Source organism: Mustela nigripes, chromosome 14 (genome assembly GCF_022355385.1).
Source record: "Mustela nigripes isolate SB6536 chromosome 14, MUSNIG.SB6536, whole genome shotgun sequence".
NCBI lineage: Eukaryota > Metazoa > Chordata > Mammalia > Carnivora > Mustelidae > Mustela > Mustela nigripes.
Genome location: NC_081570.1, coordinates 49,731,316 through 49,752,307, shown reverse-complemented (window position 1 = coordinate 49,752,307; position 20,992 = coordinate 49,731,316). Strand labels below are relative to the sequence as shown.

Here is a 20,992-nt window from a genome sequence, read left to right as displayed (position 1 = left end):
CAAGACCTAAGGAAAGCCTTTCCTCCCTGATTGGCAGCAAACTTCTTATGCCTGGCCCCCAAAACCTCCTTGCTGGGCTGCCTGCTGACCTCCAGTTAGCACAGGCACCCCACGATCCAGTAAGGAAGACTACAAGTGGCTGGACTGGCCATCTAGGCGCTGAATATAGGAAAAGATGGGCCGGGAAATTCAGCTCCTAGCAGAGGCCCACTCAATGTGGACGACATCATTTATGATCTCCCCTACAGCAGGGCTTTATGGAAAGCTCATTCTGCATACACACTACCCCAGATCAATAGAGATCCCATAAGGCACAAGAGATGCATTTCATTCTGCATGGACAACAGAAGATCGTTGACCCAGACTACGTGATGGGCAGAGTGCTACAGAAAAAAAATAGCAAATAAGAAAGAACAGCCCTTAACTTCACAGAGTTTATTTTCTACTTTATGATAACCTTGGCCTTTGCAGACACTATTCGGAGAATCACACACAGGAAGATGTCATATTAAAATGGCAATTGTTCTATTCAAGATTCTAAATAAGTGACTTTCCAATCAACTTCACAACTTGTTGGCAAACTGAGGGAAGGATTTCGGTAGCCTTTCAAGTAACTTTCCCATTTCAGGTTATTGGGTGGAGGATATATTGTTTGAGTGAGTGAATATAATGTGTGAAGTTTCAGTGTGAATATTTCTGTAGTTCACAGTAAACATGAAGAAATTAGAGATAAGAACAGTCAAATCACAGAAATTCATGTAATGTGCTTATGCCCCAAATGAAACTGTACTAGTAAATAGGGTCAGGGTGGCTGTGTGCCAACAGGAAAATGTGGGACTGTGTCTGCCCAGTGTGCTTCTCACTGCGTCCCTCAGGCTTGAATTCTATAACAATTTAAACTCAACAAATGGATTTTCTCTGATTCCAACCCAGCAGGCTAGTACCTTGGCTAGCAAATTCACCAGTGCCATGCTAAGCCTTCTTTTCAATATTTACAGAATAAAAGGCAATTTCGGTTTTAGCCTTGAGCACATCAGATTTTGACAGCTTGGAAATGTCATCCTTAGAGCAAGGACTTTTCACATTCACAGAGTTCTGGCTCTAACTATGCTCTAAATGCAAATGCAAATATCCTTGACCAGAAAACCTTGAGCATCATGTTCTAAGAATGTTAGTGAGATTACATGAAGTTCTTTTTAACTGTATTAGTTTCCCTCCAACATCTCCTAAATTGAATTAGAGTAAAGTAGGGAAGGCCTGGGTTCGAAAGGTGGATGCCAAAGAAGTCACATTTTAGTTTCGTCTCCATCTCTCCCTTCTGGATGTTTTCTATCTGCCAGCCAGTCAGTCAGCAAGCTTCATTCCAAGGAAGGCTTGCTGGATGACCGGCCATTCAAGAATGAGACAGGATACAACTGGTGTGTTGGAGGCTCTTCAGAAACGCCATGCCTCACCCAAACGGAGCTGTACGCAATGGGTCCAATGCTCTTTTTGCTTAACAAGGACCTTGTGTTTTACCCTTGCACCCATAGAGAACCTGTGAATCCCATTTATTAATCAAGAGTACTAGAACTTGGGATGCCTGGGTGGCTCAGTGGATTAAAGCCTCTGCCTTCGGCTCAGGCCATGATCAAGCCCCACATCAGGCTTTCTGTTCAGCAGGGACCCTGCTTCCCTTCCTCTCTCTCTGCCTACTTGTGATCTCTGTCAAATAAATAAATAAATAAAATCTTTAAAAAAAAAAAGAGAGAGTACTAGAACTCACTGATTAGGAAAGTACATTGATGATACATTTTTTTACTGACAAAGCAAACTCCCAAGAAGATAAATGCACAAAATCAAAGGAAATAAAAGATGGTGAAACTCCTGCATTTGCAACTTAACAAGAAGAAGAAGACGCTCAGAAAGGAGAGGGTAGGAGAGAGAGCGGACAGCTGAGGTAACATGGCACAGTGGCCCAAGTGGTTTTTAAGAACATGATTGTTTAAAATCAATGTCAAGTGGTTCGTGTTCTGACACATAAGCTAGGTGCTCCCTCCCCAACCCTGTTACCCTACAACTTCACCAAAATCAACTACCCACATAATTTCTCTGTGGATACAGTACAAGCCTGTAAGAGAGGGACTGAGCCCAGCACTGGGGGCATGGGACCTGGAAGAGAGCGGCTGTGGAGAAGATCTATCACTTAAACTAACTCAGCAAATGCAGGAACCTAGAGCTACAAGGGAACTTTAGCCTGAAAGCCCTCTCGGAAATATGAAAAAATCCTGCCATAGACTGTAGATATATTTCTTCTGACTCTGGGATGGGGGTTTTGAGCTCATTCTAAGGGGCCAGGAGACCGTAGGTACCATCTGGGAATCTTCATACACTTCAATATTTAGATTAAATATCTAATAAATCACTTCCATGAACACCGAAGACTTAACTACTGCTGTCTCTTGCAGAGCCTCCAATCACTCGTACCTGCCTTCATCATGGGCTCCACACACTGTCCAAACACCTTCAGGAAAACACAGTCACTTTTGAGGGCAGATATCTGTTTAAATATCTGTCTTCCTTGCTAGAACGTGTACCCAGTGAGGACTGCGTCTGCATCTCATTTATCTTCATATCCCCATCACCTGACACAAGGATTAGCACACCTATTAACAAACACAAGTATGATTGGGCAAGGATGACCTGGAAGGAAGAGAAATTACCTATAATTACGTATTCTTTTTCCCTTAAAAGACATTCAAATCCGAAGTTGGTGGTTACCAGGATGGGGGCTGGGTAGGAGAGATGCTATTTGAGTGTGCATCTTTGCAATTAGTAGGTAAGGAAGTTCTGGAGACCTAGCACACAATATGGTGATTATAGATAACAAAACTGAATTATGAACATTACTAGGGACTAATTTTAATTGTTCCCAACACTAGAAGACATGGCAATTATGCCACGAGGTAGAGATGTTAGCTAAGGCTATCTCATAGCCTTAAGAAATGTGACATGGGAGTGTAGAGGCCTGCAAGTAATCACTGTGTTGTATACAGTAAAACTTACACAATGTTGTATGTCAAATATATCTCAATTTTAAAAAAAGACTCTGAACTCCCAAGGACAAGATCTATTCATTCACTCATTTACTCACTTATTCACTCACTCTAAAAATACTTCTCGAGTGCCAGGCATATGTTTGGAATACAACACAAATATGAGTTTCTGCGCTCACAGAGCATCCAGTTAAAATCGTGATCTCCTTGAAACACGTTAGGGGTACCTAAAGAAAACCCTGGGGCTTCTATTCAGATTTATTTTGCATCCTCTAAGAAACACTCATGAACTGGTGATTAATAATGCCACCTCTGTCACTTAGTACCTAGGTCAGATGGTGATGCATCATCTATAGCACTCAAGGTGCAGGAAAATTCTGCACACCCACTCTCACTGGTTTCACTTTCGGCACACTCTGACATATCACTGTTTTCAGGGGCCAAGATTTGGTGGGAGGGACTGACAGGTCATCTCATTTTAACTAGTTAACCACCATCACTAACCACCATAGGTATGCCATCACTGTTGTCACTCCCTATCCTCAGGTTTGTTATTTCCCTGGGAAGAGTGGAGAGAACAGATAGAAAACACACTGAAAACCTTATGATGCAAGCGATTGGAGATTCTGATGATTGCTCTAAAACATTTCAGGGCACCTCACTATCCACTCATTATCTCTGTTTCATCTCAGACCCTCCCTGGGAAGATGGAGTAGCACTTTCTTTACCCTTACTTGCTGTTGACCATGGACTTGTGCCTCAACATCCCTGAACCTTATTTTCCTTGTCCTCTCAGAACTATTATGCCAAATTAAGATATCCAAATGATTTAAAGTTTCTAGTACATAATATTATTCAATGATGGTCGGTTCTCCTGCCTCTCCTATCGAGGCATAGGAACAATCCATATGGAGAGATCTGAGGCTGGAACTCAAATGTTCTGCACAATTATGGATGATGTGGCTACCCAAACTTTCTCTAGCTCCTGTATTCCAAAAGTGTGCTTTCCTGACCACTTTATGTAGAGAAGTGCCGTCTCAGTCTCCTGCTTTGAACTGCTTTCACCCTTGACCCTCACGATCAATTCTCCTCAGGTAGAACTGAATTCGACAATATTTATTGAAAAAAAATGAACAGACGAATACATTATAAGGGATGATGGGCAGCCCATCTAGACTGACTTTTACTGGCATCTGCTTTTCTCTTCTTCTCTCTCCTTCCATAAGACAAAGGTTAAGGCCTATTATTCAACCACTGGTCTATAACTGAGGCTTCTGTATCTTTTCTCCACTAGGGACATCTTATACATAATATTTTCCCATCATGGAGCGCATTTCTCAAAGTATTTAACTTGCTATCTTTATTAAATAATGGATAATTCACCTCTCCCCCACCATTTATCTAATGAATCTAAACTATGAATCTCTGTATGTGTAAGATAACCAGTAGGTTCACAAACGATGTCAAAAGCAACAACCTTCAGCCTGCCTAGCATTTTCGCGGGGGCGGGGGGCATAATTTCTTTTAAGATTTTTCTTTTTGCCCCCTTCAGGGACCACCAGTTGGCAACCACTGGTCAAGAGTATGTTGGTGTGTGCTGAGTTTTACTTATATGGATTTCATGATTATCAATTTGCAAATCCACTAGAACTCAAAGGACATGCATGTTCTGAACACTGCTACTCTTAGAACTGGCTGGTGCTTTGACAACAAGGTACTTCATTGTCCCGTTCTCTGTCGTTAAGGATCTTACAGTCCAAAGCTGCAAGAATGCATTTAATGGAAAAGCTTTCACTTTGGGCAGCATTTGCAATTTTAAGAGAAGATAAACCTCTCTATGGAGTTAACATGATCTGTGGATACGGGACATACTAGGAATCAGATATCCTAATGAACTTGGTCTTACTCACTCGAAATGGAGAATTAACCGATTCCTTTAAATAATTCAGAAATCTAAAATCAAAGGGATGAGGTACAAGTTTCGATTGTACTGCATAAAAAACAGGGAACAGAAATAAACATTTTATGTTTCAATAAATAGATTCCTACATCTATTGCCACTGAAATACCTTCAAATTTATTGGCAACCATAATGGTTTTATGCATTCGACAAACATGATGGTATCTGGTATTAATACCTTACAACTCATCTCATTTTATACTCTCTATCGCCAGTAGAAAAACCAAGTGAAAATTTAGTCCACTGCTGAGAACTCTGCCTTACAGAATCAAGGACTTGTAAGACTTGAGATGGTAAGGCAAAAGAGTAAAGAATCTTCATAAGAAAAATAAGAAGGTCATTTTGTCCCCCAAATATCTGAAGCAAGAAAAAAAAAAAAAAGGTGTGTTCTGGATTGCCCCCTGGCATATGGCTCACGTCTATGAGGCAATGAGGTAGATGAAAGAGAAGACGGGCTGCACTTGATTCTACTACGGATTGCTACGAGTCCTGGGTACTTCACATCCCTACATAGATGCATACATAAAATCTCCACAGGAACAGTCCTGCTAGTTCTGAAGACATAATTGAACCTGTGGGAGCCTGGGCAAGGCTGGGGCAGATACCTGGGAGGATGAGATAAGGAATAAAGGAAGAGATGACAATCCCAGATGAAAGAAAAACAGGAGGAAGGAAAAGGAACCAACATTGTGTAAGCTCAAAACAAAACAGCGGGCGAAAACACATTTCCTGGGAAGGTGATGACATCCCACCTTACAAAGGAGGAAACACAAGTCCGAGACTTCAAATTACTCGCCAAAACTGACATAATCAATAAGTTATGGAAACAGCGGATGAATACCGTTCTTTCTATGGTACAATGTAATGGATAAGCGATGAGACTCCGCAGTTGGAGTAAGGTTGGATACACTTTCCACCCTCTGGACGGTGGACACACTATTTAAACTCTTTGTGTCTCTGTTTCCTCCCATGTAAAATGGGCACGCCAACAGTACCTTTTTCCGCAGGCTTGTGGTAGGATTAAATATGGAAGAGAGAACTTCCAGCGCAATGCCTTGCTGTGGTGTCCATGAAAATGACCCATCAGATTGCGTGCTACAAGGAGCATGATTGCCTGATGACCCCAGCTGCCATCCCTCTGTTCGAAGGCCACCCTTCCTCCAGGATATCTTAGCCAATGACTAGGGGGGAGAATACTAATGCAGACCCATTCCAATGGGACACAGAACTTTTTTTGAGAGAGAGAGCGAGCGAGCACATGTGTGTGAAGGGGGAGGGGAGGGGCAGAGGGAGAAGGAGAGAGAGAATCTTAAGCAGGTTCCACATTCAGTGCTGAGCGTATTGTGCAGGGCTCAATCCCATGACCCTGAGATTGTGACCTGAGCCCAAACTGAGAGTCAGACACTCAACTGACTGAGGTACCCAAGCCCTGCATGGGACACGGAACCCTTAAAATAGGTGCCTTTGGTTCAAAGACTCTCCACTGGCCTGTACAAAACTTTCTTGGAAGTTTAGTGCTATGTGAGATTCTTCCTACAAAATCCTCCTTCCTTTCCCATCTCCTTCCATAGGTATCATGTCAATACTGTGGTGTGAAAGCTCTCCCAGCTGACTCTTGTTCCCTCTCTTTATATTTAATAGGCTTTACCCCCAAATAAATCCGAGCACGAGTAATTCTGTCAGGGGATATTCTTCTTGGAAGATACAAAGTAAAGTAACAAGCGAGCACACAGCAAGTCCACAATGAATGTAAGCTATAATCATGATTATTATCACCAAAACCATTATTTTTATCATCGTCTCCCTCAAAAGCCCAGTAGAGTTTAATCCTAACTTTGGAAACTGTTTTCCTTGAACCTGTGAGCATTATTCTGTATTTTGAATGGGAAGGTTCAAAGATGGCACTATGTTTTTGTAACATATTCTGACAGTGTTTTGTCACACCTAGCAAAACAGTCCTCAATTACAAATGAAAACATATATATTTCATTTCCTGTAGAGGCCATGAAAAATATGGTACCTTCTATTTTCAAGTCTGTCTGAAATGCCTTTTGTCTATTTCACCTTTGAATGTGGAATTTCCCGGTACTTTATTATTTGACTGATTTTCTACTTTCATCATCTTTCATGAAGCAAAGAATCTGCTGATAACGAAATCTTGTAACAGAGTATACTTCCTCCGCATTTGTTCTGAAGAAGTGACTCACAGACTGTCCAATGGCTTACTCAATTGCTATCCCACTAATTAAACTTAACAAATTTACTTGCTTCGGTTGAATGGCTCTCAACTACCATTCTCTATGTAGTGACTGTGCCTTACAAGAGGTTTATTGTTCCAAGATAACTAACTACAGGACCAGGTACCAGCAGATGCAGAAAGAATGGAATTTAAGTAGTCAGCTGGTTAGAACTTCGTGGTCCTCTTCCCCCGGGGTTCATTTTCAGGGGCGGAAATTCCAGTGATTTGACCCTTCATGATCAGTGACGTTACCACCGACTACTCAGATCTTTCCACGTGCTGCTGTTACGACCGCACACCAGGCTGTGTGGGGAATCAGGACCGGTGGCCAGATAAAATATAGGAGTGAATTTAGATAAACAAATACTTTTTAAAATGTTAAGTATACCTATTTAATACTACAAAATTAGTCATTGTTGATTTATATGAAATTCAGATTTAAGCTGGTGTCTTCTATTTTTATTGCTCAATCTGGTAACTATTAGGGAGAAAAAGAAAGCTTCATGGTAAATGTACTCGAGACCTGGGGGCTGATGATCTAAATGGTGTCATGAGATAAGGGATAAGCTGGAAGCCCGCAGATTTAGATTTCCATTAAATGAAAAAGGAATCGTTTGCATGAGTGGGTATGTGAAGTCAAGTATCCCATGTAAGTAACTCAGCTTTTAGTATTACATGCATAAGGAAAAAACCTTTGGGGATACTAAAGGATGTTGCCATGGTAGATGAGAGAGTCTCTCTTTGGCAACGTTACAAATCAGGCCTTTGTCTACAACTCCATGCTAGACGCTATGCTTGCTCTGCTCTGAACATTAAGTATATTAAGTATCTCACAGATCGTAGGGGCTGGGGATATATTTATTGTATCAAGAAATGAATGGATCTGGGACGTGCATTCCGCTGTAGAGCATATCATAGCTTACCAAGGAGTCTGCCAAGTCCTTTCCTTGGCCTCGAACGCCCGGTACCATTTCATTTCCTGCTTCCCCCATCTCCAATGGCTCTTTCCTTCCTTCATGCCCCTTAAGCCACACTGACCCTCTCACTGTTCCCCCAGCCTCCCTCAAAGCCTATACATTTACTGACCTCTCTTTCTAGGCAAAGTCCATAATGACTGCATCATTTCTTCTTCACCTTCTTCAGGTCTGAACTCAAATTCGACAGTTAAAGGCCTTCCCCGACCACACTATGTAAAATAGCTCCCATGTCCTCCACTGTTCATCTCCTTATCTGCCCCTGTTTTTCGTTGTAATATTTACTATCACTGGGCACATTGCGTATGTATTAGTTAGTTCATCGTCTGTCTCCTCCCACCAGAGAATAAGGTTTTCTCTGTTTTTGTTCAATGCAGTGACCAGTTCTTAAGATGCACTAGATAAATATTTGTTGAATGGAAGGATGAATTAAGCCTTTTCCCCCTCACTAGACTATCGAGTCCTCAAGAACAGGATGTCTCATCCATTGCTACATTCCCTCCAAGCATCCAGTACATTGTCCAAATGCACCTAGCAGATTCTTAGTAATTATCTGTTGAATTACTTATGAGAAAATTGAAGTACAAAGTCTTTAAGTGACTTGGACAACTGATTTTCTCCTAACAGATGCTCCGTGTCAGGCTTGTCGTGGCAACTCTCCTTTGCTAATCAGACCTATTCAGAAGCCGTGATTTGGCTTCTCCTTGCTCATCTCTTGAGTTTATAAATACTGCTTGCTGAGAAGCTCTCTGGTTGCAAAAGATCTACAGAGATCTAAGAAAACACTGACTATCCTTCATGGAGAGACTGTGGGAAGCCTACTGCTACTTGGTTGGGCCTTGCCACGACATCCTTTCCACCCCTCTCTTTTGCTATGTACCATATGATGCCTGCAGACAAGGCGTATGAGACTCCCCTGCTCCCTTTGGGTGAAAATCAACCATGGATAGCAGTGCACAACTGAGATGGGGCCGAGTACTCTGCAGTAAATATTACCCCTCCCCCCGCCTCTATTTGAGCTATCCCAGTAGATTTCCTTAACGACAAGCTAATGCCAAGGGAACAGAGTTGCCTGGAGCTGAGTAAAACCTGAAGAAGAGAAAAAGAGTGGGGAAGCTGTAGGGAAGAAAAGGTGCCAAAAATCCTTGTGGCCACATGCATTTTTCTAGCAGACAACTAATCAATCTGGATTAGTGACTCCAAATCCCCAAATAAATTATTTATATTACATTCAGTTTTCTAATATTATCCACAAATGGATAATTCCTTCTAAAAAAAAAATAATGTACAAGCTTTAAATCAACAAATTCACACTCCAGTGTCAAATCAGACCCTATTATTTGTGGCAAGGAAAGCTCATACACTATTCCTGACCTGAACGAGCCTCCCTGATAGCTCACTGTGCTGAGTTTTAATTGATGGAGAGGTATGCTAAAGTGACCATTAAAAGTACCCTGCAGGTCCTTCTAAGGTCCTTCTCTGTCAAAGGGTCCTCTCCGAATTGTTGGGGCTCAGATCACAGGGAAAACCAAGCAACAGCAGATGGGACCGCAGATAAACACCAGGTGTACCTTCTACCACACTGTGACTTGATGACGGCTCCTCATTTGCTTTCTTTTCTGCGCCCAATTTAAATACTACGTGAGTTCTATTGCTTCCCATTTTTGGACTCAAGATCTATGGACAGATTTACAGAATCCCATATAAATTATAAATAAACACTTAAAAATGCCTTTCTACTTAGAATGTGACATCCAATAGGCACTCAAACGGTTGTGTCTCCTGGGATAAGAATTACAGGCACAAATGATTTTGAGGACCAGAAAGAAATCCCTTTATTTCTTCTTTCTTCTGTAACTGTGTGTGAAGAACAGGGTGGGGAGGGCAGGTGGCGGAGAGAAGATGTCTAAACTAGACCACCCATCCAGTCCATTTGAGAATTTAGACATTAGGGAACGTGGTCTAAAACACTCCCTATTTTGGCCACTAGCCAACCACTTAAAGTCTGTTCAGCTAGTTATCCTCTATATGTAGACAATAAAATACCCATAATGTGTGAGGTAAACTACTTTCTAAGAACGACTACAAATTTCCTCTTTATTTTTCAGTTGAAAGAGCTCCTTATTGACAGTGGGTCCTGTGGTAAAGTTTAACCTGGTCTACACTGTGGGATGCACGTGGGGGTGGGGGTGGGGTGAAGCCTGCAAACCTCCCTGGGTACCTCATCTTTCAAAAGGCAAGATCCAAGAATTTCCTTTGTCTGGAGGCATTTCTAAAGAGCCTGTGCAAATAATGATGGGTCACATCTGCTACCAATATTTAAGAAAGCACGATTCACCTGGACTCAGAATGACATTTTAGATCAAACCAAATTCTGGTTCTCCAGTCTCTTAAAGGAGAGAGACTGGGTCCATTGCATTGCTGAAAATTCATCAGTCTGAATTTAATTATTCAGATCTGGAAACCAGAGGCATTTAGGTTGGAATGTCTCCCTAAGTTGGGACCTTTACATGGTTTAGAATATTGATCATTACTCATCTGCTGCTATTCTGGGGGTCACTCCAGTGAGTCTGTCCCTGCAGTGTTTTTGGAACAAACACTGTGGAGAATAACTGTTGCTAGGTAATTGTCAACGAAATTCATGCAAATGATGAAATACTGATAAATTATATTTATAAGTCAATGATGCTACAGTGCTCCTGCTTTCCCAGGAAAGTATGAATTATAAGGCTGTATTGCCTCCAAAATTCCTAAAACGATCCCATTAATCAAAACGGTTCCTAAAATGGGCAATCCAACCAGTAGTAAGTAAGAGAAAATGCTTAGGGTTTGGAATTATGACTCTTATTTTGCCTTTCTGCTACATATTAATATTGTAACACGGCAAGATACCCCCTTTTGAGGAGGTAGTGAAAAAACGTGAAAGGACAGGGCTTCCAAGGTGTTAAGAGCATATTATCAGACAAAACAGTGTTATTCCGTAAGAGAAGTAGAAATTTACAGTTCTCTTCTCTCACCCCCAAATTACAAAGTGGATCCCACACATAAAATCTAAAGCCAGCAAGTTCGTAGTTTTGACAGTTATTTCATAAGTATTGAAATATTCAAAATACTCACAGAAATGGGTTAATGGATAACTAGGGAGATGTGATTGTGGTTGGAGTACATTCCTTGTTCATCTAGCAATGTTTAGCAACAATATCTAGCATGGCAATACAAGATGGAAATGACACAAATGACGTTGGTGACCAGGAGAGCCACACTCAACCAATTCTCTAGGATGATTTTCAAATTGGCAGGTAGAGCTGGACATTTTCAAAATCTGGGGCAAGCATCATGATTAATGGCTTTCCACTGATTGCAAAGGCCCATCTGAGGGTTTACACCACCAACATATGGGCGACCACCAGACAAATGAGGAAGAACAAACATGATTAAGCCTGAAGGAAATAATCCAAATACCAACCCTGCTTTCCTGTTATAAATATCACATTTTAAAAACCACAAAGATGAGGTTATTAATAGTAGTTGGTGCAGGTGATGAGACAAAGTAGGTTGGGGGGGTCGTGGACATGTGAACACAGCTTTCCTTTTTCTGGCAAGGGAATCCCGTATTTTCTTCTTTTTTTCAGTAGAGGGTGTTTTCAAAGCGAGTCCCAGCAGGGAGTGTGCTTTGAGTGCCAAAGCTGGACGACACCATTCCCTCAGACAGGGACTCGGTGTGGCCCTAGAGATGCATGACTTGAATTTAGGAGGGTTATCACATGAGATTTTTCCCTCCTTAATGACTGACCTGAAGAATCACAGAACACAAGCTTTAGGGAACTGTTCACAGGTCCCGTAAATACTGTCTTTTCAAATGTTCTGTCCGTATAAAAACTGTTAATAGCAGCCAAAGTACCTGTTGGGAATTCGTGAAGGTGGCTTGAGTCAATGTTCTAAGTTGAAGCCCAACCAATAAGGCTCAACGCCTTCAGAGTCTTTTGCAAAGCCAGAGAGGGAGTTACCGCACGAAGCAGAAGAACTAAATGTATAATTCCCGTCAGAGCTGAGAACTCTGTCAGAATTTCATCCCCTATGGTAAGCAAGCATAAGCGAACAGTATAGTACTTCATAGCTTCATTCACACCTGCTCACGCGGGAGGGGCAGAGGTACCACCTGATCTACTGTGGACATCAGCAAAGCCTCTGGCTTTGGTTTCCTAGCACCATCGGTCATATCTGCGCATGTGTGCCCACATGTCCGTGTGCGATTCTCCCCCACAGCCAAGTTAGATTTTTTGCATCTCCGTTTTTCTTTTCTTTTTCTTTCTTTCTTTCTTTTTTTTTTTTTTTAATTTTTGATATTTGTTTCTTTAAGAACCTTTTGGTCAATCAACAGTGAGCAGACACTCACAAAATATTTGGGGATAATGAGAACATATTCATCTACTTATTAATTCTATTCATTAAAGAAATAAATACCAGGTACCTGCTGAGGTCAAGGCACAGAGCTATATGCTCTGCAAGATTGTTTTAAAAGGAACTGGTCATGAACCCAACCCTTAATCAGCTTATAGTTTTTAATAAGCCAGATTCTATGTGGTTGGTGCCAAGGAAAGACTGAGCTAAAATTAAAGCCATCTAGGTGGGGCCCCTTCTTTCCAGAATCACCTTCTCTGGGAGCGCTCATTCTGAAGGTTCTGGCAATTCCGTGACTTCTGTGGTAGTCAACCAGGAGATGAACAGACCGTGAAGAACAGTCCACACAATAAAATAGATATGGCACTGTGGGGACTGTAGACAGATAAAGGAGACTCATATCTGACACTTCAGAACATAGTAGGTACCTACAGAAGGTACCTCTCTAATAAAAGTCTTGGTTTCTTTCTGACACTATTCCCCTTCTGTTCCAAACCTCCCAGCTTTTGGCCTCTCCAATATGCATGCTCTTTACAGATATGAGCTTTAACTAAGAGTAATAATGGCTACTTTTCTTTGAGTCCTTACTAGGAACCAGACATGATGCTGTTTCATGTATGTATTCTCCCTTTTAATACGAAGTATGTTCTTTTAGTATTCCTATTTTATTGATAAGAAAACTGAGTTTGGAGCAGCAATTGATTCCAAATCACCCAGCCATTATTTCATCTGAACTCAGGTCTGTCCGACTCTAGAGGCAGAGTTTTTAATCATTATATTATACCCATTTTGAGTTTCAGAGATTCTGATATTTTATCTCTGGGCTTCAAATAATTCCTTCAAAATTCCCATCTAATACTCTAATTGGACAAAGATTTGTTTCCTTTTACAGTTGAATCTTAAGGGAGTACAAGAAAAGAAAGCAAAAATTCCACAGAAAGAAACAGACTAGCTGGACCGGGAAAAAACAGCTGCATCCACTTTAGGTAAAGTTACATGGCCTAGTTTATGGCTTTGGATGAAACGGCATGTTGCCATTTGTCTATTCATTCTCCATGGTTTACTAGGAAAATACCATTCGTTTCCCATTACCTTTCTCCTCAAGAGCCAGGATAAAAAGAATATGATTTCCCCTAGCATATATACATAAAGAAGATGTAATACATTCCCACTTTAATTGAAGACCAGAGTCTGTCACTTCTTCACCCACCAAGATTCCCAAAGTTCTTAGATGTTGGTTGCTAAATTTATGAGAGCTGCCTTTTTAAAAACAATAACAAAACAAACAAACAAAAACCTTTTGGGAACTCATCATCCATAACCTGGGTAATGAGAAAGAAAAATCACTCTTGGAAGTTGTAGAAAGTTCTAGTTTATGGCTTTGGAAAGTTCTCCTCTAATGCACTAGAAAGTTCTCTAATGCACGTAAATACCTGGTCCTGAACTCTTCATTTCTCTTCCTTTAGGGATTATGTGTCTTTAGAAAAGAGGTAAAAATCATGTTTCCTCCAATCACTTCATCTGAGATCGACAAAAGGCAGGTAGAGGAAACTGAGTGGGCTGCCATTCCTCTAGGCTAAGCTTCAATCAAGACTAAGACTAAGCAGTCTCTACTTCTTTTTCTTTGAAATAAAGAGAAGTTTGAAACATAGAAACCTATTACTTTCTCTCCCAGATATTAATACTTTTTTTGAACTTACACAATCTTACCCACCCCCTCTTCACCCCCAAATAGTATCGTGAATCCTTGAAGTAGCACCAAGTAATCTGGGGTTAAAAGTGAACTTGGCTAATAGCTCTGCCTTTGGCCAAGAAATCCAGGCTCCATCCTGGTTGCTTTTTGGAATGGGAAATGCACAGTATCGGTATTACAGGCAGCTCCAGAAAGGCATGCCAGGCCTCTCTCATGCTCTCGATTTATATTTGCATGTGAACAGCTTGTCGGCCATTTTATGAAGACAGATGAATCGCAGGCCTGCTAGAGGGACGGCCAGCCCTAAATACACGAACCACATACCCGTACAACCATTAAGTTTTAAAAATGAAATGAGAGTAAAATGAGTATCTCTAGACACAACTTCAGGCAGATTATATAGACGTATGATCGATAAATGAAACATTTAAGGTATCACCTATAAGGTGGAAATGAAGGATGAAACCAATGTATAAATAAATCCCTTTAAAATTTCAACAAATAATAAGATGGAGCTATTTATGACACTAAAGACAAGACTTCGGGGGGGAGGGTCTCTCTTTTCTTATGCTGGCTTTGAAGAGACACCTTTGATGAGGAAATTACCATTAAAACACTAGAATAAGAAGAGGGATAGCCAGAGAGTCCATATTTAATGTCAGAATCCAGCAATGAAATCAAGAATTTCCCAGGCTTGGGAAATGAAATAAAGTCTGTAGTGAGAGGATATCTAGTGTGGTAAATATCCTCCATCCCACAGCACCGACATAATTCAGTTTACCTTATCTTTTTCAAAAGATCAGACAGAGATCAAAATGGAAAAATATATAGCACAACAAAGGAGCGACCAGAGGAATGAGATCATTCTAAGTAGATGAAAAACCAATATGGGAACGGATGATACGGACAAGAAAAATAATAAGTAATATTGAAGAGCTAACCATTCTTTATAAGCTACATGAATATGTGCATCTTATTTAGCTCTTCAACAGGTAGGCTCTTATTATATATTATTACTATACTATTTTAAAGATGAAAAATAACTTTAAACTTTAAAGAGTTTGAAGTTTAAAAAATAACTTAGGGGCGCCTGGGTGGCTCAGTGGTTTAGGCTGCTGCCTTCGGCTGGGGTCATGATCTCAGGGTCCTGGGATCGAGCCCCACATCGGGCTCTCTGCTCCGCAGGAAGCCTGCTTCCCTCTTTCTCTCTCTCTCTCTGCCTGCCTCTCTGTCTACTTGTGATCTCTGTCTGTCAAGTAAATAAATAAAATCTTTAAAAAAAAAAAAAAGAATAACTTAAAACTTTAAAGATGAGAGGTTAAATAACCTGATCAATGTTACAAAGGTAAGAAATAGCAGAGGCAGAATTTGAACGCAGGCCTGATGTCACAGCCTGAGTTTTAACTACGATGCCATGCGTCCTTCACATGCCCCTGAAGGTCAAGCCTCCCCATTAGAGTCTTTAGTTCTATCACTGAGGAAAAGCACTTTGGAATTTTATGAGATGGTATCCGGGAAAGTACATAGTACAATGTTCAGTATATGATAGGGACTACCAGTTCACTTTTCAGTTTTTACTGAAACTGATAGTTTTACTCCATCTTAAATTCCAACCTATAACAATCTGTTCTGTACTTGGAGCACATACCACAGATCCAGTACTTCACTGGATACTCACAAGAGTATACGTAAGAGTATATATAAATTTGTATATAAAATGCGCTTTCTATGTTAATCAAGTTTCTGCAACTGAAAATTTATATAATTATACAATTTAGAAATTTAATACTGTCATGTACCCTTATGATTTTATTTCAGACAATTTAAAGTGGAAAATCCTTCAAAGGTGGAGATCATTTTCTGAAAGCAATTAGGAAAGGGCTGAGCTCTGAAAGGCTACGAAAGTATTTGTTAGTTGATGACCTTAAATCACCAGTGAAGAAGGTGGTGGGGCATTTGCCACCTTAGAAGGAACTAGAAATCAGAGAGGCGGCGGCTCCTCACTTGTGCTGTAGAAGATTCGGATTTGGTAAATCAACCCTACCTCTCACAGCCATCAATGTTCCTGGAAACTAAGGTTCTCATGAGTACCCTGATGGTGTTTTGAGAGGAATGGAGGAGGGCTCGGGGCTGCTAGAAGGATCCAGAGACTGCCTTGAGTCATCAGAGTTATTCCTAACTATGAGCTGCCCATAGGGCAGACCCCAAAATCCTTGTACTTGGTTGGCTCCTGGCTACCGCTGGACTCTGAAAGCAGCAGCTCGAGTCCCCAACTAAACTTACCATTTTCTGGCTGGTCCTTAATGTCAGCGTCACTTGGCTGGCTGGGACTTTCAGATTGACTTGAATCTGAAAAACATAAAAATACAGCCAAAAATTACAGGGTCTGTGAGGGAAAGTGGATCAGAGGTGCCAGACTTTCTCAAAAGGTTCAGCATGTAAACTAGGAATGAGAACGCTATGGGAATGACAAGATGAATGAGGGGGAAACAAGTGGGGAGGGGGAAAGAGAAGAAAGGGGGAGAAAAGCAGCGGCGGCAGCAGCCCTGTGTCTTTGGAGAGGAGGCTCCGTTCTGGGTACACCTCCACAGCGTCTGGCTTGCACCAGATCATAACTTGAAACACTTCAGAAACCATTCTCTTACAGAGAAACCATTTCCAAAACTGCTCTTCTTCATTATTTATACACTAGAGTCTGATAAAGACTTCATCCTTCATTACACACATCTGAAGCTTGATTCAGAACATAATAAAGTGTCAAAACATATTTTGAAGCTGGTATATAAAAGCAACCCAAACAACAGTAACAAGTTCTGTTGATATTTAGCTCTGTACTACAGCAACACACTAAGCAGACTAACGCCACGAAATACGAGAGTCCTAATACTCTATCACGTTCACTTGAAATTACAGGATCACTCAAAGGCATCTTTCCGAAAGAGACGTGTTGCCTCCACTTTACAAGTATGATTTTCCTCTGGTGCTGATGCCTTTGGGAGCTCCTAAGAGAACTCGTTTGCAAAAACAGATTCTTGCACACCTTTGTTAAATTCCATTAATTTTTTACTTAAAAAAATATAAGCATTTCCAAACTAAAAAAAAAAAAAAAAAAAAAAAGCTAAATGGGACCATTTTTGGCAAAATAACATTTAATTTTAAAAATGAGATCAAATTAAGTGAGAGCAAAAGAATCTTACAGAATTAGAAGTAAACATACTTAGACATTTTTTGGAGGGAGGAGACAAAAATCGGACAAAATATTTCAAGGGTAAATTTTTGGGCTGTGAAGCATATTCTGAGATTCTAAACGGTATAGAACGCTATCTAAACACAAACAGAAATTTTTTTTTTTTTAAATAACCTCTATATCTGTGTAAAGTCTGGCTAGTAACTTTACCTTGGCTTCACAGGGTTAGAATTGGCTGTCTAAAACTTGACCACATTTCAGCAAGAAGTTCAGAGCAAGATCAAAAGGTCATGACACTTAACTGTGATTAAACTGAAAATATTACTTCTATTTCAACAGAGTTATAGCATTATTATTTTCTTTCTTGGAGATATTGCAAAAAGAAGTAGCACTCCTAGTAACCCGGGGTCGAGAAATGCTAATTTATTACTTTAGAAAGGCTCCCTGCTTTTAAAAGGATGGATTTTAAAATGAGGATTTTAATTATAGGGAAGTATTATAAGGAAAATGTCTATCTCTAAGTTTTCAGATGATCTTAACCTGGTGACTATAGCAAACATTCTACGCCGATCCCGAAGTGCAAATAACAAAAGATGTGAAAAGTGAATTTTTATTTAAGTCTGGCAAAAGCGATAGCTTTTATCGTTTTGTAACAATCACCATAGTGAAACCACAAACAAAAGCATGATAGCTCAAAAATAACTTGAGAGAAATCCTTCAGAATGATCCCTGAAATCAAATACGGAGCCAGCACTGAAAATTGGAAATGCAAATTCATATTGGTCCATATTTGAAATTTTAACTCCATAAATTAACATTACTTTTATAGCAAGCAATTAAAAAAATACGGCATGACTACCTTCTCTTTTTCTACAAAAAGATCCTCTAATTTTGCCTTTAAAAATTATAAATTAAATAGTCTGAGAAGCATTTCAATATGTTTTATGAGAACGGCATACTTTTATTATTTTTGTCCTGGAAAATTTTAAACCATTGATATTTATAACTAAAATTTTTAAAATACTTAATTTTGTTTTAGGGGAAGTTAAAATTCTTTCTGATCACATCCCAAAAAGGATACATAAAATTCTGCCAAACAGAACATTTATGTTGCAGTCATACCAGCAAACCTAACTGGTGGAAATACGAGAGCTTAGCTGATGTTCTTCCTCTAGGTATAATATCTTCAGGATTAATCACCTCATGAACAAACAGAAAAACATTTTTCATCTCAATTAATCTAAATATACAAAAACCATTGCGCTTCTGATATTTATCCACTAACAGTAAGGCAAGAAGGATAATGATATCAAAACAATGTTTTTAATAATGTAAAAGTGGACTTCTTCCTTCTCTTGACTTTTCTTTTACACTTGCTTCACCACCTTACCTTCATGGAAGCATGAACAGCAACAGAAGATAGCCGTAGGTGTGTCAAAGAAATTTTAAAATTCCAAGCCACAGAAAGAGAAACAAGTAAACAGTAAATGACTGAGAGGCAAGAAAAGACTCAGAGTTGGCGAGAAAGGGGCCACAGAGCTCTTCTGAAAGCTCAGATACTTCCAGCCAAATTGAAAACGGAATTTAATTTCTCCAGTTTTATTCAAAAGCTGGAGACACTGTTAACCACTGAGGACAGCATACTAAAACACACTATCCTGGTTAGGGGTAGGCAGAGCCAAAGACCTATAAGAAAATTTAAATGATCTAAAAATTTCCGTAGTTACTTTCAAACTTGGGCTGTTGAATGCCGTTTCGTTTTTGAACCAACAAGGAGCAGAACTACCCCATCCCGGGCCTATGTTCTCTGCTGAAGATTCATGGACACTTTCCCTGGCAATGCAAACGGTCACCCATGCTGTTAAGTATGGAGCCAACCAGATGACCAGAATTGCAAATTAATTTCTACCCATACATAATTGACGTAAGTGAATGATTGCTTTCTTAAGCATGTACATTGAAACACTATCATAAAGGTTACCAACTAATTTACTTTTCTCTTTGATACTTGGTATAGAAACCTAGGTTAACCTCATAGCTACTTTTTTTTTTTTTTTAGATTTTATTTATTTATTTGACAGAGAGAGATCACAAGTAGGCAGAGAGGCAGGCAGAGCGAGAGGGGAGAAGCAGTCTCGCCACTGAGCAGAGCCCGATGTGGGGCTCGATCCCAGGACCCTGGGACCATGACCCGAGCTGAAGGCAGAGGCTTTAATCCACTGAGCCACCCAGGCACCCCGCTTACTTTTTTTTTTTTTTTTTTTTTTTTGACAATTATCAAATGGTCAGTTGATTGTCACCACCTGCAAGAATTAGATGCAGACCCAACGGCATGGAATCAGATGCTGTATCTCATAGCTTCTATCTAATATCTGGCATGACTTCCTCTGGTTCCCTGGTTGAAAGCCAGAAGATCTGTATATTACAATGAAGAGAATATTATTTAAAATGTGTTTAAATGATGGAGTTGGAAATGCTATTGTGAGGAAGTACATTAGGGTCATCAATTTTTTTTTTCCCATCTAGGGACTTGCTTTTTGTTTAAGGAATCTCAGACTTCAATGTAACCTTGAAAAGCAATGTTTCTTTTGGCTTCTAAAAAATTTATGAGCAGAAATTTAAACCTAAAATAGACAGGGTTTGCATATAGGAGGCTGGGTTGAGACCTCTTAATTGAACTGGCAGCCATCTATCTATGCATTTTTATGGCGCCCACAGATATATTGCTGGAGTACTCAGACAAAGATATTTCACTATCAATACAATCACTGGGGGGAAGGAATAAAATAAATCCTAATGCCTACATCTCAATCTCTGCTTCCATAAGCTTGTGCAATGCAGGAACAGAAGCCTTGTGCTAGATTTGCTACTTATGCACACATTCAGTTGCCCCAACCTCAGTTCTGCTCCCCCCCCAAGCATGGACTTTCGGAGAACACTCCCTTTGGGAAGGGAAGAATGACAAAAACATGTCAACAGGGCAAATAGCAGGCAAAAAACACAGAGATCACCTTCACGAAGTTTATGTTCTTTAGATATGAAGCAAAGATGGAACGCTGCTAAATCTTCGTCGTGCTCAACTTTCTCCTCTCTGGTCCCTTCATTGTACATCCATCTCTTACGGTGTAATTTATACTATGTTATACTAAGGGGATCTTAAATGATGTCCTATGAGAATCTGAATTCCATATGAAAAGAGTTCCTTTCTCACTCTTTTCTTGTCCCCAGTACCTTCCAAGGGTGCCTGGCCTGGCCAAGGATTCACTAAGTGCTGAATTCAAGACATGAATTTTCAATACGCGTAACTTGTCATTTCAGCTTTCTAACACTGGGCCACTGCCAGCGACTGGAAAACATACTAAAGTCATACCTAAAGGGGACTGAGACTCACAAACCGAGGAAGGAGGGCAAATAAAAGGCCTTTATTTCTGCTTGATGTTCCCCTTCGTGGGGCCTGGCAAGGCAGAGACAGGTTCGTCGGCTGGGAAATCTTGCTCCGTGGT

The 20,992-nt window shown here is 40.3% G+C and overlaps 1 protein-coding gene across 6 annotated transcripts in view; it reads right to left on the bottom strand.

Moving 5' to 3' along the window:
- Positions 1 to 20,992, bottom strand: part of NFIA (nuclear factor I A) — a 560,134-nt gene that overhangs the window by 156,378 nt on the left and 382,764 nt on the right. For all 6 annotated transcript variants that reach the window (XM_059374930.1, XM_059374931.1, XM_059374929.1 and 3 more), the window contains exon 3: positions 16,586 to 16,651. In XM_059374930.1, coding sequence (XP_059230913.1) covers positions 16,586 to 16,651 — 66 coding nt within the window. The remainder of the gene's footprint in view (positions 1 to 16,585; positions 16,652 to 20,992) is intronic.